At 60.2% G+C, this 26,553-nt stretch overlaps 8 protein-coding genes across 8 annotated transcripts in view; 4 read left to right on the top strand and 4 right to left on the bottom strand.

Annotated features, from left to right (window-relative positions):
* Positions 1 to 5,276: 5,276 nt before the first annotated feature.
* CHLNCDRAFT_142945 (expressed protein) lies at positions 5,277 to 6,275 on the top strand (the record flags this gene model as incomplete). The annotated part of the gene is made up of 1 exon (XM_005849757.1): positions 5,277 to 6,275. One exon carries the CDS (start codon positions 5,277 to 5,279, stop codon positions 6,273 to 6,275), a length of 999 nt encoding a protein of 332 aa, XP_005849819.1.
* Positions 6,276 to 6,822: 547 nt separating this feature from the next.
* CHLNCDRAFT_14180 (hypothetical protein) lies at positions 6,823 to 7,119 on the top strand (the record flags this gene model as incomplete). Its single annotated transcript, XM_005849756.1, has 1 exon — positions 6,823 to 7,119. A coding segment is annotated over one exon (297 nt), but the record flags the coding sequence as incomplete, so codon positions are not given.
* Positions 7,120 to 7,425: 306 nt separating this feature from the next.
* On the bottom strand, positions 7,426 to 9,809 carry CHLNCDRAFT_30388 (hypothetical protein). The gene is made up of 8 exons (XM_005849494.1): positions 9,574 to 9,809; positions 9,194 to 9,481; positions 8,779 to 9,104; positions 8,619 to 8,699; positions 8,286 to 8,436; positions 8,081 to 8,230; positions 7,902 to 7,985; positions 7,426 to 7,799 (listed from the first exon to the last, which is right to left on the bottom strand). Exons 1-8 carry the CDS (start codon positions 9,718 to 9,720, stop codon positions 7,485 to 7,487), a joined length of 1,542 nt encoding a protein of 513 aa, XP_005849556.1. The 5' UTR covers positions 9,721 to 9,809; the 3' UTR covers positions 7,426 to 7,484.
* A 352-nt stretch (positions 9,810 to 10,161) lies between these two features.
* Positions 10,162 to 12,244, top strand: CHLNCDRAFT_21334 (hypothetical protein; the record flags this gene model as incomplete). The annotated part of the gene is made up of 10 exons (XM_005849755.1): positions 10,162 to 10,437; positions 10,569 to 10,697; positions 10,789 to 10,842; positions 10,930 to 11,012; positions 11,109 to 11,169; positions 11,270 to 11,350; positions 11,433 to 11,496; positions 11,605 to 11,828; positions 11,928 to 12,023; positions 12,143 to 12,244. The coding sequence occupies 10 exons, from the start codon at positions 10,162 to 10,164 to the stop codon at positions 12,242 to 12,244; spliced, it is 1,170 nt and encodes a 389-aa protein (XP_005849817.1).
* Positions 12,245 to 12,606: 362 nt separating this feature from the next.
* Positions 12,607 to 14,321, bottom strand: CHLNCDRAFT_142941 (hypothetical protein; the record flags this gene model as incomplete). The annotated part of the gene is made up of 8 exons (XM_005849493.1): positions 12,607 to 12,771; positions 12,878 to 12,992; positions 13,086 to 13,161; positions 13,255 to 13,345; positions 13,506 to 13,596; positions 13,677 to 13,761; positions 13,864 to 14,032; positions 14,145 to 14,321. 8 exons carry the CDS (start codon positions 14,319 to 14,321, stop codon positions 12,607 to 12,609), a joined length of 969 nt encoding a protein of 322 aa, XP_005849555.1.
* Positions 14,322 to 14,845: 524 nt separating this feature from the next.
* Positions 14,846 to 15,513, bottom strand: CHLNCDRAFT_142940 (hypothetical protein; the record flags this gene model as incomplete). Its single annotated transcript, XM_005849492.1, has 4 exons — positions 14,846 to 15,004; positions 15,093 to 15,161; positions 15,253 to 15,353; positions 15,489 to 15,513. The coding sequence occupies 4 exons, from the start codon at positions 15,511 to 15,513 to the stop codon at positions 14,846 to 14,848; spliced, it is 354 nt and encodes a 117-aa protein (XP_005849554.1).
* Positions 15,514 to 16,631: 1,118 nt separating this feature from the next.
* Positions 16,632 to 23,242, bottom strand: CHLNCDRAFT_142939 (hypothetical protein; the record flags this gene model as incomplete). Its single annotated transcript, XM_005849491.1, has 26 exons — positions 16,632 to 16,676; positions 16,785 to 16,997; positions 17,086 to 17,225; positions 17,364 to 17,420; positions 17,701 to 17,850; positions 17,991 to 18,044; positions 18,164 to 18,239; positions 18,336 to 18,415; positions 18,509 to 18,533; positions 18,898 to 18,983; positions 19,123 to 19,216; positions 19,385 to 19,433; positions 19,715 to 19,777; positions 19,930 to 19,978; positions 20,112 to 20,211; positions 20,401 to 20,517; positions 20,711 to 20,794; positions 20,907 to 21,023; positions 21,199 to 21,590; positions 21,756 to 21,838; positions 22,211 to 22,269; positions 22,362 to 22,440; positions 22,556 to 22,618; positions 22,702 to 22,808; positions 22,933 to 23,022; positions 23,117 to 23,242. The coding sequence occupies 26 exons, from the start codon at positions 23,240 to 23,242 to the stop codon at positions 16,632 to 16,634; spliced, it is 2,598 nt and encodes an 865-aa protein (XP_005849553.1).
* A 2,782-nt stretch (positions 23,243 to 26,024) lies between these two features.
* The window catches only part of CHLNCDRAFT_142937 (expressed protein), a gene marked incomplete at both ends in the record, with an annotated part of 960 nt that continues 431 nt past the window's right edge, over positions 26,025 to 26,553 (top strand). The window contains 2 exons of the mRNA XM_005849754.1: positions 26,025 to 26,288; positions 26,372 to 26,479. Coding sequence (XP_005849816.1) covers positions 26,025 to 26,288; positions 26,372 to 26,479 — 372 coding nt within the window. The remainder of the gene's footprint in view (positions 26,289 to 26,371; positions 26,480 to 26,553) is intronic.

Here is a 26,553-nt window from a genome sequence, read left to right as displayed (position 1 = left end):
TGCAGCTGCTTCGCTTCGACTACATGCGAGCCGCAATGCGGCGCTACCGCGATCACGTGCAGTGCACTGTGGAGAACCGCAAGGCATCCTACTTCCACTCGCTAGATATGTTCAAACTTGACGCCACCACCACCGATGCGAATGCCACGCTGATGCTAAACCACCTCCAAACACAGGCTTGCGGGCTGGCCGCAGAAAGCAGGCCCTCTGTGGCAGTCCGCTTTCAGCGCCCAGCCAACAGGGAGACCGCTGCAGCAGCGGTAGGGTCCAGCAGGCTCAGTGACGCTTCTGGCCAGCACCACCGGCGGCACCAGCCGCCACCCAACTCTTTCTGCGGCCCCGCTGGTACAGTCATTGTGGTAGCTGGAGGGGCACTGCAACCACCGAGCGCTGATCTGGCCAGCGCTCTGGCTGCTACAGGGGCTGAAGCCCCACAGGATGCGGTAAGAGCAGCGCAGCAGCCATCATCGGTGGCAGCAGCAGTGGCGGCGACGTCTAGTACTGCAGCGGATGCTGGCAGTGGGCAGCGATCTAGAGGTCCACGACACACCAACTTCTGCGCAGCAGCTCACTTGCAGGCAGCTGGGGCTGGCAGGACAAGCGGCAGCAGCCTCGACAGTGGAGATCCCGGGCATGGCTGCGGCAAGCACATTGAAGAGGAGCAGCAACAAGTGCTGCCTGTCCTTGGGGCAGCAAAGCAGGCGGCACCAATCTCGTGCCCCAGCTCTCCCCGCTCCTTGCTTTTCCCCAGCTTTAGCTCGCTGGAGCACACCACCGGCTCAGATGCGTCCACAGCTCTTGCCGATGGCGTGGCAGCTTGTGATGCGGCCGCCCTGCTCCCTGGCATGATTGGCGTTGACATCAGTGAATTGGACAATGAGGACGAGGGTATGCAGCAGCGGCGGCAGGGTCGGAGGGCGGCGCTTCACGATTGCCTGGAAGAACTGCAATCCCAGGCGCTCAACGCTCAGGCGACCGCCCTGCGGAATGCTCTGCCACCACCCGCCTTCCACAGCTGACGCAGAAGTCCTATCTTGTCTATGCGCTGAAAAATATCAAGATTTCTTCTGTTGCCCTGGAAAAGAACTGCAAATAACCACCCCAACTCATTCACCTCACGGGGGACGCCGGCCCCGCGGACACCGCAACGGCGCCGGCGCCAGCTGTGCGGCGCCAGCTGTGCGGCGCCAGCTGTGCTGTTTGACATGGCAAGCAAATCACACCCAGCGCCCGCACACAGGTGTGGTGAATTCATGATTCAAGGCGTTCCTGTTTATCGGGCCCTATGGAGTGGGGGGACTACACCGTGGCCACTGCTTTCGAAAGGTCTGCCTTTCCGCCGGCCCAGCAGCCTAAGTAGAGAGCAATCAGGGCGCTGACCAACTCTAAATCCCTGCTGCAGGTTCGTGGCGACGGTGGAAGCCTGCGTGACGAGCTGGAGGGACAAAGGTGAGCCTCATTGACAAAGGTGAGACAAAGGCGAGCCTTCCTGCGAGTGCAGAGCGCTCCGCGGCGTCTGCACGGTGTTACTGGAGCTGCGCCGCGGCTGCCACCCACCACCACCGCCGCTCGCATGGTTGCAGAGCTGGAGAGGCTATTGTCGAGGCATGCACTGCAGCATGGTGTAGCTGGCGACAAGGCGCTCAAGCTGGAGGCCCAGCTGCAGCACCGCCTGCCCTTTCGACCAGAGCCCTACACGCTCGTGCTGCACCTACCGCCACTGCCAGCCACACACCAGCTCACACCTGAAGGCAGCGGCAGCGGGTTTGGGCAGTGCAGCGCGGAGCTGTTGCCCGTGGCTAGCACCTTGGAGCTGCGGGATGCGCCGCACCGTCTGCAGCAGTGGTTTGGTGCCCGTGCCTTCCTGCTGCTCACGCCCGACAGCTACTCGGGGCGGGTGCTGGACGAGGAGGTGCGTGCGTGGTGATGTCCGGCTGATGATGCATTCCATCGCCGTGTGAGGACTGTCACCATTCCATCGAATGGCGGCTGAGACATGCTGCTGAGCTGCAGGAGGTGCACACGCTGCTGTCGGCAGCAGCAGTCGCGCTGAGCCACGCCCACATCACGTGGCCACTGCTGCTGCCGGTGCACGACGCTGTGCGGGACAGCTACCGAGGCGTGGCGGTGGCGCCGTTGGATCTGGGCGCCTCCACCTTCCATTTTGACACCGACAGCCTGCACAGCAGCCGGCTGCAACCACAGCTGCTGCGGCTGGACCAGCAGTTGTTGTTGTTCGCCAGAAAGCTGGCAGCAGGGGCTCCAGCCGCCGCTGCAGCTTGCCACGCAGCGATTGCCGCTGCGGATCTGGATGCGCCGCCCGCCAGCATGGCAGCTGATGCTGCAGCGGCGGGCACCGCTTCGATGTCAGCTTTTGTGGATTGCAATAACCCACGGGTGGCAGTGGCTGTTCGGCACAGCTTTGCGCTGCCTGAGCGAGGAGAGGAATCAGGTACCGTCTTGCTAATGGCTGCCATGGCTGCATCTGCGATGCTGCCAAGTTGTTGCTGCTAATGGTTGCCCTGGCCTCTTTCTTCATCAAACCAGCTGAGCTGCTGGCAGGTTTTCTGCTGCAGATAGAGGGGACACCAGCGGGCAGGCTGGCGAGTGGGATGAGGGCGCGCCCTGGCGGCCCTGGGCAGCGCAGGCTGACCCCATAGGTGCGCCTCTGGTGTTGGTGTGGCCATGGTTGTGTCATTGCTTCAACCATTGTTGGAGTCTTTGATGGCATGGCACAGCTGCACCACACTGCCTCGTCTGACAACCGAGTTTCCCGCTCTGCAGGCTGTTTGGAGCTCGATGTGGTTTGGCGGTTCGGCACTGCTGCCTCGGCACTACAGGCCATGTCTGCATCCGGCTTGAAGCCTGCGCAGACAACTGACTGGCGGCTGCTGGCGCTAACCGAGAGCTACGAGCGCGACACCGGACACAGGGGTTTTGTGCTACGCCCAGGCAAGCAGTGCTTGCTACCGATGAATGCTGGCGCCGCTGCTGCGTTTGCAGTGCGACATTGGCGTGCAGTGCTGCTTGTTCAGTCGCTGTGCTTGCTAAGCAGCTGGTGATCTGTCCGATGCCCTCATTCCAAGCCCCGCTTCTCTGTTGTGATTGCAGTGGAGAAGCCGCGGCGGTTCCTACAGTTGCAATCCATTGCTGGTCACCGTGCGCGACTGATCCAGTCGGGTCAGGCCAAGGTTGCGCCCTCTGTACTGCCTGGCGACTCGAGCTTTTTTGGCATGCTGCTGAAACTGTTGGAGAGCTGCAAGTAGGTCGAACTGGGTGTTGAGGCAGCTCGAGCATGGCATTCCCTGCATGCAGCATGCCAATGGTGCCACCGTGGCAACGGTCACCATTGCCTGTGCACTGCTGCTGCTGCTGCTGCTGCTGCTGCTGCTGCTGCTGCTGCTGCTGTTGCAGGTGGGCTTCCCGGGCATCGTCGCTCGGCAACCTGGCTTTGGCTGATTGGTGGCCGCAGCAGGGCGCCTATCTGCCGCCGTCGCCGCCTGATTGGGTGCTGCAGGTGGGTCCACTATGGGTATTGCTGGTGTGGTGATGCCGCCTCCTTGCATAGCATCTTCTCGCTGTATTGGCAACGTTGCAGTTGTCCTGCTTGCAGGAAGCAATTAGAGACATATTTCAGGCAAGCTCTAGCGCACAGCACCTCGCGTCTGCAAACAATGCAATTTGTTATCCACCCCTTGCTGTGCCCCTCGCCTGCAGCTGCCTGTGCTTCCAGTGTGGCCGGCTGCATCTTCAACTGTAGTGGCCTGGCCGAACAGCACAGCTGGCCAGCACGGCTGCCTGGGCAAGGCTGCACCGCTGGGAGCACTCATCAGCAGGTTTGTGCTGCATGCGCTGGCACTGGGCAGTCCACGAGCAGTGGCGGAGCTGTGGTCTCGGTTTGTTGGCACGCTGCGACAGGCGTATTGGGAGCACCGGCGCCCGCTCCCACGCATGAGCCTGGATTGCCAACAGCAGCAGGATGATTGGCAAAGGAGTGCAGCGACAGCGACGCTCGAGACTGATGCAGCAGATCTGCTCCGAGAGAGCACTGGCAGCTGCAGCACACCAGAGGCCCCTGGCATGTGTTACAGCTTGCTGCATCAGAAGCTGCAGATGCTGGACCTTTGTGTCCACTTGCAGCAAAGGCAGCAGGGGCGGTGGGTGGAGCAAGGAAAAGAGAGGGAGGAGGAGCAGCCTGCAGCATCTGAAGTAGAGGGCTGGGACGGCAGCAGCATTGCTGACCCTGATGGGAAGCAGCTGCTGTGCTCGCACTGTCGCAGCAGCAGCGACAGCAGCAGCTACTTCTCGGCTGCGGCAGGGTCGGATGCGCACACCAGCCCTGACAAATCCCAGAAGGCGCAGCTGCAGGGGCCAGCACTGCTTGCGCATGCTGCAGCTACCAACAGCCCTTCATGCAGGACACAACCAGGAAGCAGCTCGGCCAGTTTGGCAGTCTCTGAGTCCGACCAGCAGCCGCAGTGCAGCGACCGTATAGCTCCCATGGTATTGGAGATGCATGTTGCAGGCGAGGCCAGCCTAGTGATGAATGCAACTGCGGCGGCAGAGAGAGACCATCCCGAGGGGGTGGCAGGCCTGCTGCCAGATGCGACCCTGTACTTTCACCCCGACCGGCCTCTGCGCGTGCCGGTGGTGCATGAGCCACCCCCGCAGACGGAAGACCAGGTCGTACAGGCAAGTAATGGTGTTCTCAGCCATTTATCTTTGTTGCCCGGCGATGAAGATTTGAACGGCATATACATGCACTGCCGGCGGCCTCGCTGTATCTTTGAGAACGCTGCCAGGTTCCCCCCCCTGCAGTCCCTGGCCGCTGTGGAGCAAGAAGCTGCACTGGGGCCGCAGTTGCAGGGGCGCATGCTTCTCTCCGACATGCAAGCATTCAAAGCTGCCAATCCTGGCTGCTGCCTGCTGGGTGCGTGCGCCTGCTGTGATGAAATCCCATGCGACCTTGTAGCGGGCACCAATCAGCATCCCCTGGGAGCCTGACAGGCACGGCTGCTGCTACCCCTCCAGCAGCGTGCCTTTTCGTGGCTTCCCCGCAGACTTTCTGCGCTGGCACTCACCCAAGGACTGCTGCCAGACACTGGACGGCGGGTGGGAGCTATCAGGGCGGATGGCGGCAGAGGTGCAGCAGCTGCATGTGCATTGCGTTTATGAAATTGCAGCCACGTACATGTGTCGTTTCGCGTGCAGATTTTCATTTCTGCCTGTTTGTGCAGGGGAACACCTGGCAGCAGCTGTGGGCAAGAGCGGTGCCAATGCGCGCCGCGGCACAACGTCCACTACATGATGCTGAGCTGGAGGGTGAGCGGGTGCTGCACTTCCTAGAGACCCTCCCCCCCTCCGTCCTCTTTGCGGAGCTGCTGTCAGTAGGCTTTAGCGCCGCGGTGCAGCTGCTAGGGGTGGTAGGCCCCGCCGCAGAGCTGCCTGTGGTGCGGCGGCAGTTGGAGTGCCTGGTGGCAGCAGCGGGCCCTGCAATGGCACGTGGTGTGGCTGCAGTTGGCATTGACTGTAGCGTTGACCTGCAGCGACCATCAGGGCAGGACGGCACTGTTGACAGCAGCTCTGCGTCAGATGTCGACATTGACGGCAGCGACGGCCCTCTCCAACGGCTGCCCTCCTGGGTGCCCATTCTATATGGCAGTGGGCTGAGCAGCAGCAGCTTTCGGCGCCTATTGCTGCTGCTGGGCTGCACTGAGCACGTGGTGGTGGCAGCGCAGTCTCTGCTGCTGCGCCTGGGCCACCCCTTTCCGCAACAGCCTGAGCTGGTGCAGCCACATGGGCAGGAGCATGCTTCCGTTGCCAGCGGATTTGCAGTCATCGCCACACAGGCGCTGATTGCTGCTGCCCTGAACGAGCCGGAGCAGCAACCTGTCAACGCCAGTATACAGCAGCAGCAGCAGTCGCAAGGGGCATCAGGAGGAGCCGTGGCAGTTGCTGCTGCCATCGATCTGTGTGCAACTCATCGCCGGGAGGTAGACGCTCTGCTGACGCATCCGCTGGACTGGCAGGACAGCGAGTCGTCATCGGATGGCGAGAGCGGCAGCAGCTCCAGCACCAGCAATAAGCAGTGGCCGGTGCCCTTCCAGCGCGAGTGGCTGCTGGAGGTGCACGGCAGTGGCAGCCGGCGGGGTGGCCCCGCAGGCGGCGATGACATTGCCACACGCAGCGCTGTGCTGCAGCGCATGTATGTCAAGGCACTGCACTCGGAAGTGCGCATTGCCACCGCCGTTTCGTGTGAGCCCGCGGTGCCTTAGCTGACATGCAGATGACTGCCCAAGGTTCTAGTGTTTTTTCAGCGGTATGGCAAGCAGTTGTGGAAACGGCCCCTCTCCCAGGCTTTTCACTTTGAGTTGGTTTGTATTCATCACGATGTAAACATCAAGCATCTGAGTTCATCACGATGTAAACATCAAGGGCACATCTCAAATATTGGCCTGCGATCGTGCGGCGCTGGAGCCAGCGGCGGCGGCGGCAGTGCGGGGTGGAAGAAAGCGTGCAGTAGACCAGGAGTCAAAGGGACACTTTCGTGCTTTCGATCGACCGCGGCGCTTCGCAACAGAAGTCAAAAACAGCGCCCCCCATCCTCCTGCGAGGCTTGTGCCAGACGACCGCCATGCAGCTGCTGGTGCGCACCCTCTCGGGCAAGACCGCCACGGTCGCAGCCAAGCCCTGTGACACCGTGTACGAGCTGAAGTGCAAGCTGCAGGCAAGTGGTGCGGGCCGTCGCTGCAGCTTGCACCCCCGCCCCGCCCTTCCCCGCATCTCTGGCTGCACATTAAATGTTTTCTCCGGCCACCAATGTTGCAGGATCAGGATGGCCTGCCGGTTCAGCATCAGTGCCTCTTGTACTCTGGCAGGCTGCTAGACGACGCTATGCTGCTGGCGGAGTGCGGGCTGGGCGCCGGCTGCACGGTCCACCAGACCGGCCGCCTGCTTGGTGGGAAGCCCGTCAAGGTCAAGATCATCACCAACCACTTGTCCTGTGGCCAGGAGGTCATCATCGACCTGGACCCAAATGCGGGCAAGGCGGAGATCAAGCGCAAGCTGGAGACTGCCACGGGGGTGCCGGCGTCGCAGCAAAAGGTCATGCTCAGCGGGATCAATCAGATTGTGATGGGCGACCGGAGGTGGGTGCGCTCGTTGGAGCATGGGTGCAGCATGGGAGGCGGGCAGCCAAACAAACTGTACCAGGTACATGCACCAATCCAGCTGGCGCGTGGACCCCGAGCTGCAGGACCAACATCGACTTTGCTGCCTGCGGCTTTGCGAACAGCGTGGAGATTGCTGTCAACGCCAAGCCCACCAAGTAGGATTGCAGAGCTGTTGCCACGCAGACCAGATACGGCATAAGGCTGCATATCAGGATGGGCAGCCTTGTTCAGCCCATCGCCGCCAAGCAACAGACAAATGAATTGTTTTAATCATCGCGCATACATCAACGAGTGGCATCGAATCAAATCAGATCACTGACTTTGGTCGCGAGAGTGATGGACTGCACGCTGCCGCGCACGACATGCCTCCTCACGCGCTGCCTGCTCCGCTTCTTCCGCCCCAGGCAGCGATGCATCTCGATACTTGCTGGCATTGGTTTTTCTTGATTGCCCGCAGGCTTTATACATCTGCTCGCGCCAAGCTGCACCTGGCTCATCTCCGCACTGCTCAGCCAGCCAGGCATTGTACTGCCACTGCATGCCGTCGCTCTGGCGGTGAGTGTACCGCACGGGGACGCCAGTTGCCTTCAGGGATGCATAAAAGTCGGCAACGTGCTGCTCCATCTCCTGCACACGGCAACCCAAGGTCGTGGCACATACAAAAGCCTTTTGCAGGCAAAACGTTGGAAGGCGGATAGCAACAACTGGCAGCCGCTGCACCATGCTTACCTGCCGTGAAGGAAGCTGCACTGCCCCGGCCAGAACCTTGGCAATCCACCGGCTTTGCAGCTGAAACTGTGGGAAAGGGATCACCTGCAGTGAACAAGCCAGGCAGGCAGGCCAGGGCGAGGTTTCAGAGTGGCAGGAAACACAAAGGCCCTGAAAAAAGTGAGCACCGACGACGGCACCTTCCAGGGAATGCCGACAAACGCCAGAGTCGGTGCCGCAGCCGGAGGGAAAATATGCTGGTAGAGGGGCCCGACGCGGTTGTCTTCCACCGTCACAAAGTCCGTGCCAGCCAGGAAGGGGAAGTCATAAATGTAACCTGCAGAGCAATGCTCGCTACGTCGATCCAACAGCTCAACCGTGTACGCACACTCAGCTGTGCCACACGCCTGTGCAGAATACGCAGGCATCTACGTCTGCAATGCGGCTGCCGTCTGCCAGGGTGATGGAGCCGTCGGCATGGAACTCCTGCAGGTTTGGAGCCTTGATGATTTGATCGCTGTCATGGCTGCCGCCGCCGCCGCTGCCGGCATGAATGCTGAGCACCTCGCCTGTCAGCGGGTTCTCCCAAACGCGGGCACACAGGTACACCCTGCAGTGTGGGGCATGACAGGACCATGGGGGCACACCGATTTCAGGTGACACATGTCGGCGCTCCAGCAGAACATGGTTGCTCTCTGGCAAAGGAGTTGCGAAGTGCAGAGCCAAGTAGGGCCTCACTTCTTGGCTCCGCCATTGGCAATCTCCTCTGCTAGGTCCACGCCGCTCGATGATGCGCCAAGCACCACTACCGTCTTGCCCCTACAAACCGCATGCCACACTGGGTTGGAGGCACCCAGCCAAGTTGGAATCGATCAGGGCACCTCCACAAACAACCCACTTGAAGGGGTCTGGGCGCCGGTATGAGTGGCTATGCATGAGCAGGCCGGGAAATGCGGCCTGCCCCGGCAGCTGTGGTACCCTTGGCCGACTGTAGTGGCCATTGGCAACGACCACGGCATCATAAAGCTCGCTGCTGGCGGCGGCTTCATTGTCCTGTAGCTGCGCCGCTGGCCGCGTGACAACCTCCCACCGCAGCCAGGTGGATGGGACAGTTCCTTCTGCCCGGTGCCCTTGTACCGGCACACAACGCTGCACCTCCATGCCAAACCGCACAAACTGCAGCAGCTCAAACTCGTCCGCAAAGGCTTCCAGGTAACGCTGGACCTGCGGGCAAGGGGGCACAAAGCATGGCAGGAGACACTTCCTCAGGAGCCACACTCTAACCACATTGGGGCCCCCAAACCCTTGCGCACCTCGTCGTGAGCAGGGAACTGACGTGCATCGCGGCTGCCCTCGAACTTCGAGTCAAACGCGAAGTCTGGGAGCCCCATCACCTCCCTAGGCAGATTGGTTCTCAAGTAAGCATACACCGAGCCACGAACGGATGCCCGCTGGCCCAGCAGGTCATCCTCGTCAAACGTCTCACGGTAATCCCATATGCCGCCAACCTTGCTCGAGCGCTCGAACACGGTGACCCGGTGGCCTGCCAGCAGCAGCTCCCGAGCCGAAATAATGCCGGCAGGCCCAGCGCCAATCACCGCCTGCAACAGGTATGGTCAACAAAATGCCAGATGGCTGTCAGGACTGGTGGGTGCTACACACATTGATCTGCAGCGCATTGCTCACAGCGCACCACGGACAACGACTGTTTGGCATTGCTCATCGACGACGCCATAACGGCGGCAGCACGTGTCGACGGCGGCGGCAGCGTACGAGCGGCGCTGAAGGGCCTGCGATGGAACACTGGGGACGCCACACAGACCATCCAACGGCTCCACATGCAGGGCAGCGAGAGTAGCCTGCACACGCACGTGCAGTGCGCTGCACCTTTCGGCGGGGGTTGTGTTGCGCGTGCACGCTGGATTTTTGCCGATGAATGGAATGCCCGTGTGGGGTGGCTGTCACAAAGCATTACACCTGACAGGCTGGCGACAGCATGATTCTTGCTGCCAACGCGCCATAAACGCAACTTCAGAATAGCGGTGAAATCTCTGCACAAAGGAGCGTGTCGCCTCTCACGCTAACCACGCCGTGTCCGATCACACGACGGTGATCACCTGGCTGCAGCGTTGGTCCGGGCTGCAAGCATCTGCCGTAGAAGGGCCATCAAGCTGAGCGGTGGAAGCAGTGGTTGCAGTAACTGCACCCCGCTGATCGTGTAGACTCGCCGACAGGAGGCCGCTTGGCACAGCCAGCTGACCAGCGTTGGCATCTAGTAGCGATGGCGGACCGGTACCAGGCGTGGATCGAGGGCGCGGCGGCGGAGCGGCCGCAGCTGGCGGCGGCGCTGGCGGAGCTGGGCGAGCTGTATCACCGCAAGCTGTGGCACCAGCTCACGGTGCAGCTGGAGCAGTACATCGAGCAGCCCGAGTTCCAGGAAGGCGGCTTCCTGGTGGCGCTCTACCAGAACTTTGTCGCCGGCTTTGCACACAAGGTCAACCTGCTCAAGCTCGCCTTCTTCGCAGTGGCGGTGGGCAAGCAGATGGCCAGCCCAGAGGTGCGCCTGGTGGCTGCTTCAATGCGCGATACTTGCCCGACAGAGCGGCATATCAACTGCAGCAGCAGTGGGCAAAGTGGAGCCAGTCCAAGCGGTTGAGTGCCATCGCATTGTCGCCCCCACTTCCGCAGGAGGGCTCCGCCTTCATCCAAGACGTGATTGCCAACCTGGAAGCCAGCAAGCAACCAGACACGCAGCAGCCCATCCTGTATCTGCGCATGCAGCTGGCGCAGTATGCGCTGGTGCAGGGGCGCCTGCAGGTGGGTCAGCAGCGGGTCCAGACGGTGGCTGGGGCTCGTAGTGGGTTCCCAGCTTTTGACCACCATCCGCCACATTTCCTACGTTCTGCAGGACTGCAAGCGCGCGTTTGAAGCGGGCAGGGAGGAGCTGGACGGGCTCACAGACGTCAGTCATGTCTGCCAGCGTGATGCGCATGCTCAGCTATGCTCTGCTACTTGGGCTAATGCCGGGCCTGCACCGTTGATTTTGCAGGTAGATCCGCAAGTCAGCGCCAGTGTGTACTATGCTGCCTCGCTGTACCACAAGCAGCAGAAGGAGTATGCACAGTACTACAGGTGGGTTCATTGGGAAGGATGGCAACCGAGACAGCATGCCAATGTCCAGGCTAGCAAGCGCCTGCTACCCTTCCCACCCCCGTTGGAATCCTGCAGAGCCACGCTGATGTACCTGGCGTATGTGTCTCAGGACAGCCTGCCGCAGGATTTCCGCCAGGTAAGGTGCCCAGCAGGAGTTCCTCCGATGGACAGCTGCCCCAATTCTGCAGTGATCCTTTGGTTTACTTGTCTTACCCCTTCCCCCCTTCCTCCATCAGGCGCTGGCTGTGGACATTTCGCTGGCAGCGCTGCTGGGCGAGGATGTGTACAACTTTGGGGAGCTGCTGCTGCACCCCATCGTGAGCCAGGCTCGGGAGTTCTTGCCATGCTATTCGCTTGGTGATGGTTTCTTGTGTTGAGCTGTCCTCACCGTGCCTGCAGATCAATGCGCTGAAGGAGGGCGGCTTTGGCTGGCTTCTCGAGATGCTGGAGTGCTTCAATTCAGGTACAGGCATCCTGGATGGTGCGGCTGCGACACAGCTCCATGTGCTCTTCTTTTTCCAAATGCCGCGGCCGCTGCTCACCCCAATTACCACCCCCGCGTGATCCCCAGGCAACATCCACCGGTATGACGAGCTTTGCACACGGCACGCAGTGGTGCTCAATGGGCAGCCCGCCCTGGTGGCGCATGAGCGGCGGCTGCGTGAGAAAATTACCATTCTCTGCCTCATGGAGCTCATCAGCAGTCTGCCGCCTGACCGGCGCACCATCGCGCTGAGCACTGTGGCCGACTGCACAAAGCTGCCGCTGGATGGGGTCGAGTTCCTGCTCATGAAGGTGACGCAATATAGAGGATAGCAATGTTGCATAGTGGCCATTCGCATGTGATGCAGGAAGGCTTACCCTTCCTTGTTTGCGTTTTCGACGCACTTGCAGACGCTGGCGCTGCACCTGATCGAGGGCGTGATTGACCAGGTGGATGGAAGCGTGCAGGTGTCCTGGGTGCAGCCACGCATCCTCACGCTGCCACAGGTGTGCACCCACCTAGCAGCACACAACATTATAACTGTCTTCAGAAGCACCCGGCATGCCCAGGCTCGTCTGCCACAGTCATTTGCTTTGTCATACCCGCCGTGCCTGCCCCTGCGCAGATCGAAGGCTTGCGTGCGCGGTTGGACGGCTGGGTGGACAAGGTCAGCGGTGCAGCGCTGACGTTGGAGAATGAGGCCGTGGGCATCGCACAGACTAGCTAGCTCGGTGGTTGCAGCGTGGCCAGCTTTAGGGACTGCAGGAGATGCTTTCATAGCTGCCTCCTCACCCTCAGTTCTATCTGCGCGTGCTGGACAGTAGAATTCCTTCTGTGCGTAACAGGATCTGTCACCATTCAGAGATCAGGAACAGGGATCGAAGAAGAGGAACAGCAAAAGAGGGACAAAAAAAGCAGCAGAAGAGGATTCACATGGTGCCACGGCTGGCGGCCTTCCTGCCTTTGCGGTGGAGCGCCCCGCCGCAGCCATCTCGCCTTAGCACGTCCCGGACAGTGATTGCCATTTGTTTTGCCTCTCGAACATCGGCTACACGAGTTCCATGTGTTGGCGAGGCATGGGCGGCTGCGTCAACCTGGAGCGCCATACAGTGCATCTTCCGAGTCGCGCACAGGGAGTTTGATGCAAAGGCTGACATGATCATCATATCCTCCATCGCTAAAGGGGTCCCGATACACAAACATCATGTGCACATGCGTGCCACGCTCAGCAATGCCGCACAGCAGCTGCGCCGGCTGCACTGGCAGGGCACGATTGCAAGATGGACATGAGGAGGCACAAAACAGCACCCAGCCATGTACTTCGCTCGAGGGAGCATCGACAGCTGTACAGACCACTCACCTGCGTCAGCTGACTGCTGTGCAACGCCTTGGCCAGGTGCCTCTGCAACAGCACCACCTGCGCTGACTCCCCCACCGCCTGCACCTCCTGCAGCCGCTGCTCAGGCGTCTCTCCCCTGCAGAGCTGGGGATGGTCAGTGGGATGGTAAATGACTTCTGAGGGGCAGGCAGCTACACAGTACTGCCAGCCTTCATGGCGGCACACTCACTGTATCGGCTCCAGCCCCTCACGGGCAGTCGCAGGAAGCACAGACAGGCCGCGGATCTCGGTGCCAAACTCCACGCCTGCACAAAGTGGACATCAGCAATGTCGCCCACCAACGTGCCAAGACTGTGTTGACCGGGTGACCCTGGGGGTCAACGTTGCACCCCACCCACCTGCGGTGTGAACCTGCAGGTGCAGATCGCCATGCCTGGTGGTGACCATCAGCAGCTCGCTGGACATGCCCTTCATCTTGTCCGCCAATGCCTGCAAAAGGCAAAAGGAAACGCATGGCACAGCAATGAGGGCATACCAAACACATACATGTCATCGCTGTTAGTTTACACTCCTGAAAGAGCGGGCAGGCAGCGACGTGTGCTTGCCCCAATGCTACCGCCCTAACCCTGCCTGCCTGTATGCGCAGCACCTCGTCCTGCAGATCAATGTAGAAGGGGCTGAGGCTGGCGATGTCGCGTTGGCGCACCAATTCTTCCACGTCTCGCTGGCTGTACGGCTGGCTGCACCAAGTCGAGCAAGATATCAACAGAAAGAAGGGCCACATTGGGTGGCAGACCACATGCCACCCGCTGCCACCCACCTGATGGGCAGCTCCTGTACCATGGTGACGTTGTGACCGCGCCAGGAAAAGGCCAGCGTGGGCCGCTGCTGTGTGGGACCTCCAGCTGCAACAGGAGAGAGGACGCCAGTTGGCAGGGAGAGGCTGAACGGACACCAAGAGGCAAGCAACCGCTGCTGCGTGTGGCGCACTAAGTCGCCCCGCTCACCGCCTGTGCAGGGGACGCTTCGCATGGCCAGCTTCATCTCCAATGCATCCGCATCATGCCCCACCGCCGCACGCAGCACCTTGAGCAGCAGCGCGATGTCCACACTGAAGGCAATCTGGTTGTTGTAGCGGCTTTGGCACTTGAACCCCTCCTCCTCGAACAGCACCACCTGCAACGAAGGACGGACGAACGAAATGGATGGGTCGCTGTTCCAGGCCACTTGTGAATAGTCTGGCGCCATCAGGCATCCAGGACACAGGCATGCCAGTGTCACCACCCACGTTGGCGAGCCGGGCCGTGACCTGCAGGCCGTCCGTGTCTGCCACCGCCTGGATGAGGTGCACGTCCTCGGGGCTCAGCAGCAGCTGGCAGCGCTTCCCCAACTTCTCCAGGGTGGGCAGGAAGCCCTTCTCCAGCACCCGCAGGCCCCGGTCCGACAGGACAGCCTTGAACTTCATCTCAGAACTTCATTTCAGAACCTTGCCGCCGCCGCCGCCGCCGTCAGCCGCCGCTCCCCGCCGCGAATGGGCAGCCCGGCGCCTGCTGCTGCTGGCGTTCTGATGCCAGATGCGCCCGTTCTTGCCGCAGGTGCCCAGTACACCGCTGGAAACAAGCCCCTGGTTTCAGATGGCGAGGGGAGCACTACAGCAACTAACGGAATGGGCAATCGTCGATCACCGATGGTTGTGACTCAATCCTGTAATCGTGCTGTCGTGCGCGAGGGCCCGCCGGCACACTGCATAGGATGCCTGCCCCAGGAAGCGCCTTCAACAACAGGGGTTTCGGATCTCGGCAGCAATCAGGGTGAACTCAGACTCGCGGAAGCGGTGCAAAGCAGAAGCACAATTGCCTATGGACCTCGTGCTCTGCATGAAGTGGGCTCGTCCTGTAACCAGCCTCTTGCCCTCAAACACCGGTTGAAGAAGTTGAAGAAGCGTTGCCGACTTGAGAAGCAGCACGGCAATGAAACCAGCGATCTGCGTCATTGTTGCTGCGCAGCTGTGCTCGCACTTGCATGGTGCTCATCGCCTGGTGGTCCCGCAGCTTCCGCCTCTGTCTCGTTCATCATTTCCATCTCCTCCTCCAACAGGGGCTTGTAATACTCCTCGTGTCGCAGCATGCACTCTCGTAGCTCCAGCGTCTGTGCAAACAGCGCAGCAAAATGCCAACTTGCAGCAGCCGCTAAGTGTTGATGAGCTAGCATGGCAAACCAACCCCAGCGCCCCCACCTTCTCTCTGCACTCCTCAGTGAAGTCGCTGCCCACCTCGCGCTCCCGATCCACGCACTTGCTCCAGGCCTGCAAGCCGCCACGAGCAGCCGTAGGGTAATGGCACTGGGCAGCAGCAACAACTGCATGCAGTCGATGAAGAGTGCGGCAGCCCGCTTACGACGAACGCGGAGCGGCAGCCGCCGCCCTTCATGAATTTGCAGAAGCCGCACGTCTCCTTGGAGTCGTCCTCGTCCTCCTCTTCCTCCTTCTGTGCGCCTGCTGCAGCAGTGCGGGCGGGCTGCTCTGCTGGCTGGTGCTGTGCTCCTCTTTGTGCAGCTGGGTGCTGCTCCTCCTCGGCGGCGGCCCCCACGTCGCGGCCCGCAGGGCGCCCGCTGCTGCCGGCCGCCGGCCCACCGACGCCCCCTACTGGCTGAGACATTTGCTGCAGACGCGACTTGTAGCGCCTGCTGTTGTGCCAGCCTACAGCACGTGAGGAAGGTGAGGTGGCAGGGCTAGGGGAGGCAGCAGGCCAGGCGGCGGCGGCGGCGGGCAGCAGGCCAGGTGGCAAGCCACACCTGCAGCGCTCCAGGAGGGAGCTCCGGCTGATGTTGCAGGCCCGGCTGTTGGCGTAGTGATTCAGTTCCTCCTGGGGGGGCCAGCCAGCCGAACTCTGGTTGGCGCCGCAGCCCGGGGGAGTCTCGATCAGCAAGCGTAGCCTCTAAGGCGTCTGAGTCGCTCCGAAGCAGCGGGAAAGGCGCTGGGGCTGCCTGATGCGATGGAGCGGTGAGCGAGGCGGCCCGCTTCAAACTGGCCCAGGGTGTGTGTTCTATGGAAAAAGCATGGACAAAGCGCCTAAGCTTCAATCAAGACGGCCCTCTGCTGTGCATGACGTGCTGAGCTACACAATGCAGGCATGCATGCGTCTCTCAACAATTCCATGGCGGGGCATGCCTGATGTGATGGATTACAAGTTGTTGCAGGTTGATTAAATCAGTTGGGGGAGACGTCTGATGGGACAAAAGACTGCCGATGGTGATGCAACCACTTGTTGAGCGTCAATTCGATATTGTCACCCGCCATGCAGCGCCACATCAGAGTGACCGCCGCTGATCCGTTGCCACCCATTGGTGGCACCAAGCGAGGGCGAGTAACCCTAGGACATCAAACCCTGACCATCTGTATATCTGTCGGAGAGAGGATTCAAATGAAAGACAGGGGCTGCTCAAGGCGGTTGGCGCCTATGTGGCGCTGCCCGCTGCCTCCAACGAGGCCAGGCCTTGTTGGCGCTCTCCCTGCACTGGAATCTGGAGATTGATGCCTCACTGTTGTCTGGAGAGGCATGCAACGTGTTTCGAATGTGTTGTGGCATCGTGGCGAGGTGGCCCGAGTGGAGGGGGGAGCATGCAAACAACTGGAATCAAAGCCATGATCCTACCATGGGCTGGCAGCGGCTGCCGCTTTGGATGCTCTGACGTGGCACCGCCTGCATTCCTTATGATGTCATCTCGAGGTCGGATGGCTATGCCTGTGGCCGATGGAATCAGAAAAGGTCCGCCGCTACTTCTTCTTGCCGCGCCCCGCCTTCGCACCAGGCTCGGCATCCTGCGAACAGCAGCAAACCTAGATAATTGTAATCAGAGGAACCAACTGACACATGCTAGATTCACAAAGTGAAACAATGAACTGTTGCACGGCGCCAACCATGGGCACCTGAAGGCGTGGGGGAACCGCCGCACCACGCAGCTCCGACAGCACTCCAGGTAGAGGGTCCCCGCCGCCCGTGCCGCGCGACAGCTCGCACCACACAGCGTCCAGCATGGGGCTTCCGTACACCTTGGCCTCGTTGCGGAAGGACCAGAGTGTGCCAGTGCGCCACATGGCGTCGGGCCGCTTGTCCAGCTGGTCAATCAGGTCACCGCGGTCCTGCAACGTGGGCATGGGCACGGGCTGTTGCACAGGTCGCGGCGCATCGCCCACATGAGTAGTGGCCAGGTGGGGCAAACACACACACACACAAAGTGCTGCTCGCCTTGGCTGTGTACCGCGTCTTGCCACCCGCAAAGCTGCTATCAACATCGGGCAGGCTGATGGTGCCACGGCGCTCAGCAGACAGCGAAGCGGTGGGGTCGTTGACGGTTTGCTTGAACCAGCCTGCACCAGGGTGTCAGCACGCCACAGCAGAGTAAACAGGCGAGCTAGAAGTGTCAAATCATCGTCATCATCCAAGCCCAGCAAAGCAGAAATTGGTTGTAACAATGGCATCAATCAGTCTAATAGCGAAACACCCACCGGACAGCTGGCCCCACAAGTACAACGGGCGGTACACTTTGCGCAGGTTGCTGCTGCCTACATCTAGCAGAAAGCGGCGCCAGCAGCATGAACGGGTGATTGGAAAGGGTAATTGGTGTCCTGGTATATCTGAGCTGCAAAGCGAGTAGGCTAAGCGGCTGTACTTGCTGGCTTCCACTGCCTGCACATGCAGCTCCGTTAACAGCACGCCACCACAGCTTACTCATTAACACCTGCCCCTCAGACTCGCTCCCGGCCCCCGCTGCCAGCAGGTCCTGAGTGCTGCTCGGCTTGCTATTGCTGGCCAACATTTGCTCTGCCACCATTCCGCCAGCACCCAACAACTTATCGCTGTCAACCACCGCCGCCGCAGCCGCAGCCACTGCCGCCGCTGCTGCAGCCGGGGTCTGCTCCTGGGTGCGGTCCAGCGCCAGGTCTGCCAGGTTAAGTGGCACGGGTGGTGAGGTCACACCCTTGTAGCCGCGTTCTGCAGGGTGTGCCATGCCGGTCATCAGCAAGCTCGCAATGGGGCATAGCCATGCAGGCACACTGATACAGAGCGAGAAGGGCCATCAGGTAACAAAAGCGATGGTGCAGGATGAGAATGCATTGAAGGTAAGTCCTCACCGCACGTGAACCAATGCAGCGTGGATGCGTAGAGCAGCAACAGATCGGCCACGGCTGCAGGAAATAACAGCAGGAGCCACGTTTATGACGCTGCTTCACTGAAATGACAAAACTTGCCCATGTGTGGCTGGCTATAAAGGGCTTCTAAGTACAGAGGCTTCCCACCACAGCACCTGTCAGGCCGCCATTGTTCTCTACGTCTAGTGCGCGCAGCTGCTCATACAGCTGCATTAGCTTGCAGCGCGCGTCCTGCAACCACCGAGCAATGAACGGTGTGGGTGTACGCTCATGTGCACTGCTTATGCAAGTCGCCGTCTGACTCCGACCCCGGGTGCCGCTGCTCACCGCAAAGTCTAAGGCTGGCTGCATCACCAGGCTGCACATCTTAGACAAGGCACCAGGAAGCTCGGCAGAGTGTCGCTGGACTGCGTGCACAACCGATGAAACAGGATGAAATAACAAACAGTGGGGAGATCAAAACGCAGGGCAGACCACACTCATTCCTGGATTGCACGCACCGGCACTCTGCAGCTCCTCATCCGTCTGCAGTGAGGCAAAATTGCGGCTCATGGCAGCGGGGGCTAGTGCCTGTGCACAACCGCTAAGTATCCGACGAGCCACCGCCTTGGGGCCTGCACTGACATAAGGCGGCCAGGATGTCAGTGCCCCACAGGAACGGACTCTCTTCCGATTCTGGTCAGCGAAGCACAGCATCCAGCTGTGTTGCCATCCTTGAGGACACTTCTGACCTGACCAAAGGTGGTCCACGGCCTCTGCATCCGTTAATGTCTTCAAGCAAGGAGCCTGAGGCTACAGCAGGCGTGGGTGACGCGAAACAGAATCGTGAGATTTCCAATGACTCGATGCTCTTGGGGCAAAGCAGATGCAGTCCCCATGAATGGCGCACCTGGTTGGGGGCCTGTAGCACCATTTTGACCTTATCCAACGTAATTACGACATTTTGCAGCCGATTAATCACCACACCCTTGGCTTCTGCAACAAAGGGGCAAGCAAGTACAGGCAGGACCTAATACAACACACTCATCATGGGGCAGGCCTGGTGCGCCTTGAAGCAGGCACGTACACAGGCTATGCTCGCAGGAAGAACCCTCTCAATGCAATTGAAGCGCACCTGCGGTTGCACTGGCCTCATTATAGATGCCCAATGGGTGACCCAGCAGGTCTTCCTTCAGGTGCGCCTCCTCCTCCTCAATGTACTCACAGATCTGCAGGGGAAAGGCAGGAGGCGCATTGGCATGCGGTGCCAAACAGCACTGAAGGTTGAAGGTGCAGCCAACGCTGCTCCCAGGTGCATGAGGTTGTAATGTACAAGAGTCGATCCTGCTAAGCAGTACTCACCAACGAGGTCCACTTGATGAGCCAGTCAGGAGCACGATCTCCGTGCTCAGCGCTGCCAAGCGCGCTATCGCCCAGCCCATGACGCTGCAGGCACATACAGAAGAGGTGGGTCCACATTCTTCTTGGGTTGGTAGCGAGTGGCTTCTGACAAGAATACAGTAGGCAGGGCAGGTGGGCATCAAATAGGAAGGGCTGCTTGCCTTGATGCGGGCCCAGTCGTCTTCTGTAAGAGGCTCGCATCCTGCCCGTGCAATCATAACCTGCCTGCACCAACAAAAGCTGCGTGGCAGCCGTGGAGGACCAGCCAGGACATGCTAGGCTTAAATGGCAATGAGATCATGCAAACTGCTTGCCTATGCAGGAACGTGTGCTTGGTGTTCATGACCTGTTGGAAGGCGCGGCTGCCAGTGAAGTAGAGGTAGGACCCCCTGCAATGCAGGGCATGCAAAAACACATCAGCAAATGGACCTTCCAACAGATCTACAATGCATAGCGCCTCAAATTGCTCTGAGCAGGCCCAGGAGCACTCTTGTCTTGCCTGCAGTTGCGGGTGGAGCAGAGGCAAATGGCATCGCGGAACTCCTTCTCGCTCTCAGTCACACTGCTATAGTCAAACGTCAGCTCCTCGCCTGCTTGGCGGGCAGAGGCAAGCAGGAACTTGGGGGAAGTGGGCTCTTGCCTCAACCGAGGCAGAACAGGCAGGAACCAGTGTCAGCCAGCGATGCTCGGTTGGCATAGCCTGCTTGCCTTCATACACGTGACGCAGCGTGTAGAGCGCAATGGTGAGGCGGCCTCCGCAGGCCATCACGATGGCCTGGCAGTTGGGGGTGCAGCTGTGACTCATGCGGCTTGCCAGCGCGCCCTGCGGCAAGCGGGACAGCAACGCGCGGCAGTGATGGGTCCATTTCTGCCAGTGCGCTTGACTGTGGAGAATTGCAACACCACTCATGAATCACCCTGCCTCTTCATTTCTTGGCATGGAGCGAGTAATTGCCCCCCACCCCCACCCACCACAACTACCACTATCCACCCCTCCACACACAAATCTCACCTTTGCCGCTGCATCGATGAAGAGCACGTCATATCCATCAGGGTCATCCTTTGGCCGCTCCAGCACTATGTTGTAGAAGTCAGGCAGCTCGTCTCCAGTGATCTTCTTCACAGCATCCTGTAGTTGGGAGCGCAAGGCAGTTTGGTAAAGCAAGACGTGACAAACAGCTGCGTGCCAGGATGGGCATGGCAGGCACATCGCCAGCGGATACATGCATGCTTTGTGCAAACGCCCAGGATGAGCCAGTCCCACGTGCCTGGATCTCAAACCAGCGCCAGGGAGTGTGAATTTCGCCCAGGTATTCCTCCACGAAGGTTAGGGGCGGGATGCCGCCCTGTTGCTTGCAGATCAGCCCCACCCCTTTCGGGTGCAACCGGAAGTAGTTGTAGCCGACCTGCATGCGACAAGTAAGTGGTTGCACGGGCATAAACGCTCTGAGGCAGGCCTCTAAGCAATCACATCCCTGCCAGGCAAAACAGCTGGCTGATGCTGTCTGCCAAACTCACATCCTTAATGCGCTGCTCCACTGCCTCTGCTGCAAGCAGGCTCTCCTCCTCCATAGCCTTCTGCGCCAGCTGCTTCACTTCTTGGACCGCTCTCAACAAATCCCATCCATTCTCCCCCTGCACAGCACAGTCACAATGCACGGTTGAAGCAGGTTCTGAAACCGGCAACACAACGATGGAGCTAGTGTACAATGACAACGTGCTGATTGCATCTGTGAGTCTGTCGCACTGAACAAACCACCTGCCACGCAGGCTCGGTGCTTGCCTGCCGGTTCACTGCCGGCAGCAGTACCCGCTCCAGCCAGTCTGCCACCCGCTTCTCCACAGCAATTTGAGCGGGGGTGGGGGGGGGGCTTGCCAGCGCCGCTGCGATTGCTGCTGCCTTCTCGTCGTCCACAATCTCACTGCCGCTCTCCTTCCGCTCAGCAGCGGGTGTCGAAGGCAGCACCTTGTCTTCATCCGATTCCTCTCCTTCCTTGTGCTCATGCTCATCTGCCTTCTCGTCCTCATCTTGCTTCTTGGCCCTGGGTGGTGGCGGCAGCGCAGCAGCCACAGGAGAGGTGGCAGCGCCGCCGCTGCCACTGGCCGCTGCACGCATCGCGGCGTACTCCACAGGGTTTGCCGCCAGCAGTGCTTTGTAATCGGGCGGTATCCACGACCCAAAAGCTCCGCTCTCCAGCACAGCTGCAAACCCGGCAGGCAAGGGAACCAACCGAACAATCAGCACTCAAGGCCAGCATCAGGCACACGCACAAATGACTGGGGAGGGGTTGACATTGGGGAAAACAATGTATCCCAGCACCATAAACTGCGGCTGACAGAGGCCGTCGACCCACGTCCGCAACACACCATCCATGATGTTTCTGCGCACGTAGCAGTCCATGCCCCAGCTGTCTACCTCCTCGGCGTCCTCTCCCAGCCTCAGCGTGTGCCTATTTGTCACAGCGCGGTTCAGGCAATTGTCTGCAAGATGAAGGGTGGCGGCAGCGAATGCCACATCAGGCACGCAGGATATAAGAGGCAGGATAATGGCAGCAGTAAGACGCAATCCCGACCATCACTTTAGGGTCGGACAGACATCCGCCATGCAGTTGGGGGGTCCCCTTTGCTCACCACTCCCATGGCAGGCGCATCGCTCATCGCACTCAGTGTTGTGAGCCAGGCAGGAGCAGAGGCTATTGAATCCCTCCTGCTCCACGCTGCTTGCAGGAAGTGCGGAGGTTGCATTGGCATCCAGCATGTTGCGCAGGCAGCAGATGTTAAAGCACAAGCGACTTCAAAGGACACCGCCGCAGCAAGCTCACTTGTACAGGCCGAGGTCCTGGCGTGATTTGCAGTGTTGGCCAGAGCAGCCGCCATGCTTCTGCAGGTGTAGCATGCAAGGGTGGGAGCCCCGGCGGCATGGCATAAATCAGCTGCAATGGCATAAATTCGAAGCAAACACAATCCACCCACCTTTGTGGACAGCTTGCGCAGGATAACCTCCCGCATGCTGGGCTCCACAATGTCGTACTCGGTCAGCCGCACATATGGCCTGCGGCAGGCACCCTTTTCACCATTGCATCAGAGCAATGCAAGGCGGTACATGAGCTGCCTTGGATGGTTAGCACATGCAAAAAGACGCGCGCTGGAAGGCAGCAGCTGCATACCGTGGGATGTAGGGTGTCTTGCGCCAGTCACCGCCCTTGAACGGCTCCTTGTTGGCCAGGATACTGCATTCGGCAGGCAACGGCGACATGTTGACAGCTTCCATTATAAAATGTAGATACAATGCCTCAGGCTCGCACAGGCGCACCAGGGTGGCAGGCTGGCTGGGTAGAAGCTGTCGTCCAGGTCCTCCTCCTCATCATCATCATCATCCAATCCCGATGCCTCCAGTGCAGCCTTGCGATCTGCACGCATCTGCAACCCGTGCAAAATATCAAAGCCAATCATGGTTGGCACAGGTCCCACTGTCCCTCCCAGTGTGGTCATCTGCCCTGCCGCTGGCAGAAGTAGCAGGCAGGAAAGCACCACAGAGGACTACCTGAGTCAGCAGTGTTTCGATGGCAGTGCCCAGCATGTGAACGAACGACTCGGCATTTGCAATCAGCCGGCCCCGCCTCACATCCACGCTCTGCAAGGGCCGTGCAATGAACACAGAAAATCCGACGTCTGCTCAAGGTTACAGGTTCACTTGGCAGTGTGCCATGCAACCGGCGCCCACCCACGGGCATGTCATGTGCCCACAGTGACAGCAGCCACCTTGCCTGCAGCGTGAGGTAGGCCTCAACAGAGGCGTGGCACTCTTCCCGAGCGTCGCTCACTAGCTCCTCAAAATCGGTGAACCCGCCCATCTGCGGGGCCGAGGCGCGTGCATTTGCAATAGGACAACAGCAAACGAGTCACGTCATTATACTGATTAGAAGGCATGTCATCTCGCCTACTGATTAGAAGGCATGTCGTCTCGCCTGCAGGGTGTTGATGGAGTTGGACAGCGTGGCGCCCATGGCCTGCAACTGGTCGCCAGCCTGCGAGCTGCACAGGTGTTCAGCCAGGTTGGCCAGCTCCTGCAGGGAACATTGTGTGCACTGCAGGGTTGGAACCCCACGAGGTCTCAACGCTTCACAATGCAGCAACCATGAGTAAACCTCTCACCGCTGGCAGAGCCGCAACGTCGTCCGGCTGAGCAGCCACCCCTCTGCAGCATAGGTGACGTCGGCCCCATCATTGACAGGCTGTGCCATTGAGCCAGCAACGCAAGAGGCTGCAAAAGCAAAGGAGAAGTAAGCTGTCACGCACCCCAGCGCCAAGAACAGCACAGTGGCCAGCTGCTGTTGCAGCTCGGGTGTCCAAGGATTGTACTGCTTGCCAGTTTTGCGCTTGACTGCAGCATCGAAGGGAAAAGATGGTCAGCTTTCAGTTGAACAGCAGCATTTGATAGCATCAACAGCGCCGAAATCCAAATGCCACCCCACCTTGCCCCGCCTGGCCGCCCCCATAGACCTTGCGCTTCTTGCCCAGCGGCCAGCCTCCGCGGCGGCCCGCCTGCTGTTGGCCCATGCCATGCTGTCTGCGCTCCAGCAGGATGCTGCTGTCGATGTTGATCGTGAGGCAGTCCTTGACCTGGTCGATGGTCAGGAAGAAAGTCTCTGGCGGCAGCTTGGGCGCAGCCGGAGCCAGCTCGGGGGGCGGCGGGGGCGGCGGCGGCTCCAGGGCCACTCCTGCTGCTGCCAAGGCGGCACTGGAGCTGTCAAACTCCTCGAGCAGCCTGTTGGCATCATCCAGCAGGTCGCTGGTGGCCTGCGCCTGCTCCTTGCTGCCTGCCACCCAGCAGGCGCTGATGACGCTGTCGCACACCGCACGCAGTCGCTGCAGCGCCTCTGCGGCGGTCAGCTGGCCAGACTGTGCTGCATCAATGATGTCACTGCGCGCAGGAGAGATGCTTGACAGGGAGGGTTAGTACAGCACAGGCAAATGAAAGGGAGGGCACGGGGCAGTGAAAACATGCCTGAGGGTGCCGTCGCCGCTGCGGTGATCGGCGCCGCCTGGCGCCGTGGCCTGTCCATTCAGCAGCGATCCGGTGTCTCTGCTTTTGATTTCAGCCAGCGCTGAAATCAAAAGCGAAGGGTGGTGCCCGTTGAGGGTGGCGCCCGTTGGCTGCTCCCCCGGCTCTGGCGTCGCTTCCCGCACTCCATTCGGCTGGAGCTCCTGCAGCTGCAGATACACGCTGGAGGAGGCTCGCGGCAACCTCGCCCGCATTCTGCGCTGCGGCCAATGCACTCCCGGCCGCCAAAGCGAGCCTGTCTAGAATGACAACCGATGGCGTAGAACATGGAGGCAGCTCCAGCTGTACCGGGTGGCAGTACATTCGCAGCCTGTCAGCGCCTGTCCCTCCTCCAATCGCTCGCATTGCCGGGTCACGGCGACCCTGCTGCTCGCCGGCGAGCCGCACTTTAATTCGCGGCCGCGGTCCTCTTCGGCCTCCAACTGCCGCGCCGCCCGCCGAGTCCCGAGCCGCCGCCCAATGCGCAAGCCGGAAGCATGCACTACGCCAAGCCCGCGTCCTTCTCTACCACCACCCTGCCGGCCGCCACCCAGCCAACCGCAACCGGAAATCGCTGCCTCCCAGGCGTCGCGCCCCCAGCCCGCCAGCCCGCTGCCGAGGTCAGGCATAAGGTAACCCACCCTAATCAGCCCCAGCGTCTGCGAGGCAGGCGTGCCTGCTGAATGCCAACACACACACTGTTTCAAAGCTGCCGCCACCGATGCATGTGCCCGTTCACCTCCCCACCTGGGTCCCCTGCCGCAGCGACTTGGCGTCCGAGCCCGCCTGCTCCCTTTCTGCTCCCAACCTTCAACCTTTTTGCCGCCACCAGTACCTCGCCCGAGACTACTTTTGTCTTCACCCCTCCAGCATCGTTGTTCGCTGGCGGCACGTCTGTCGCAGATCCCAACGGACCTGTGCCAACGGGTGCTGGGCTAGCAGCCCACCGCCAGGCAGACCACCCTTATACTCCTGGCATTCGCTGGGGGCATGTGCAGGACTGTGGGCAAAGGCCGCAGGGATGAACTTAACAAGCTCTTCAAGGTGCAGAAGGTTAAGGAGGAGCAGCAAAAGCAGCAGGTCGCCGCGCCTGTGGGTGGCGCAGAGCAGCAGCATGGAACTGGCCCCGCCCAGCCAGCCCATGCGGCCCAGGAGCAGAGGCTGGAGGTGGCAGCAGCCGAAGGCGGAGCTGGCGCGGGAGCTCCGGCTGCGCCCTCGCTGGACCTCTCAGCTGGCAAGTGGCTCCTGTGCTGATGGTAGCCAACTGCTTCTTCAAGAGAAGCAGAGTCAGGGAAAGATTGAAGCTTTGAATCTCTCTCCACTAAAAGAATCCCCTTGGTGTTGAAATCATTCAGAATTTCAGAACCAAGTTTAATAATTCTGATCACGCTGCGCCCGACATGCAAGCTGTCGCCATGTGAGAAGGCGTAATAAAGCTGTCGCCATGTGAAAACTGATGTCGCCCCCTCCTGAGAACTGATGTCGCCCCCATCCTGCTTCACTTATTCTCGAAAATTGCTTTCAGCGCAGTCAGATCAGAACGAGCGGCAACGTGGGTGCCTGGCAATGTATCTCCCGGACTAGGAAACACCATGGCATCCCTGCTCTCCACCTCTGGTCGGCGCACGGCCGTGGGACCCGGCTGGCTGCTGGTTTTGGTGCTCGTCGCTTTCCTGGTTAGCAGCCACTTCTGCATGCAACAGAGACTGTACACTACCGCAGTGTACCTGGGAGACGGCAGCGAGAACGATCGGCTGCCCGCCAGCAGTCGCCCCCGACGGGCTGCCGGCGAGCGGCTGCCGGCGGAGGTCTGGGCCGGCTTCACACCGCCCTACCTGGCCACAGCCAGCAGCCAGGTGACGAGGTAGTTTTAAACCCGCCCAAAAGCCTAAGGACCCCAGCACAACATTTGTCCCTCGAGCATGGACATTTAATGCAGGTTGTGAAACTGCTGAGCGAGAAGGAGTGCAAGGAGCTGGAGGAGCTGTGCGGGCGATGCCTAGCGGATGAGCTGTTCACCATGATCCCCTTCCACAATGGAAATAAAGTGCGGAGGTCCTGCCTGCCTCTATGCAGGCCCGACCCTGTCTCTTTGCTGCTCGCCCCCCCCCCCCCCCCAAA

This window comes from Chlorella variabilis, assembly GCF_000147415.1.
Source record: "Chlorella variabilis unplaced genomic scaffold CHLNCscaffold_5, whole genome shotgun sequence".
Taxonomy (NCBI): Eukaryota; Viridiplantae; Chlorophyta; class Trebouxiophyceae; order Chlorellales; family Chlorellaceae; genus Chlorella; species Chlorella variabilis.
This window is presented reverse-complemented; position numbering and strand designations above follow the sequence as displayed.

Excerpts from the sequence above, each read along its gene's own strand:
- CHLNCDRAFT_30388 (XM_005849494.1), bottom strand. The coding sequence starts at position 9,720 with ATGTGGAGCCGTTGGATGGTCTGTGTGGCGTCCCCAGTGTTCCATCGC. Across the intron at positions 9,482-9,573 it reads CCAAACAGTCGTTGTCCGTG|GCGGTGATTGGCGCTGGGCC; the intron begins GTGCGCTGTGAG and ends TACCTGTTGCAG. Across the intron at positions 8,231-8,285 it reads CCTGCGTATTCTGCACAGGC|CATTGCTCTGCAGGTTACAT; the intron begins GTGTGGCACAGC and ends CGACGTAGCGAG.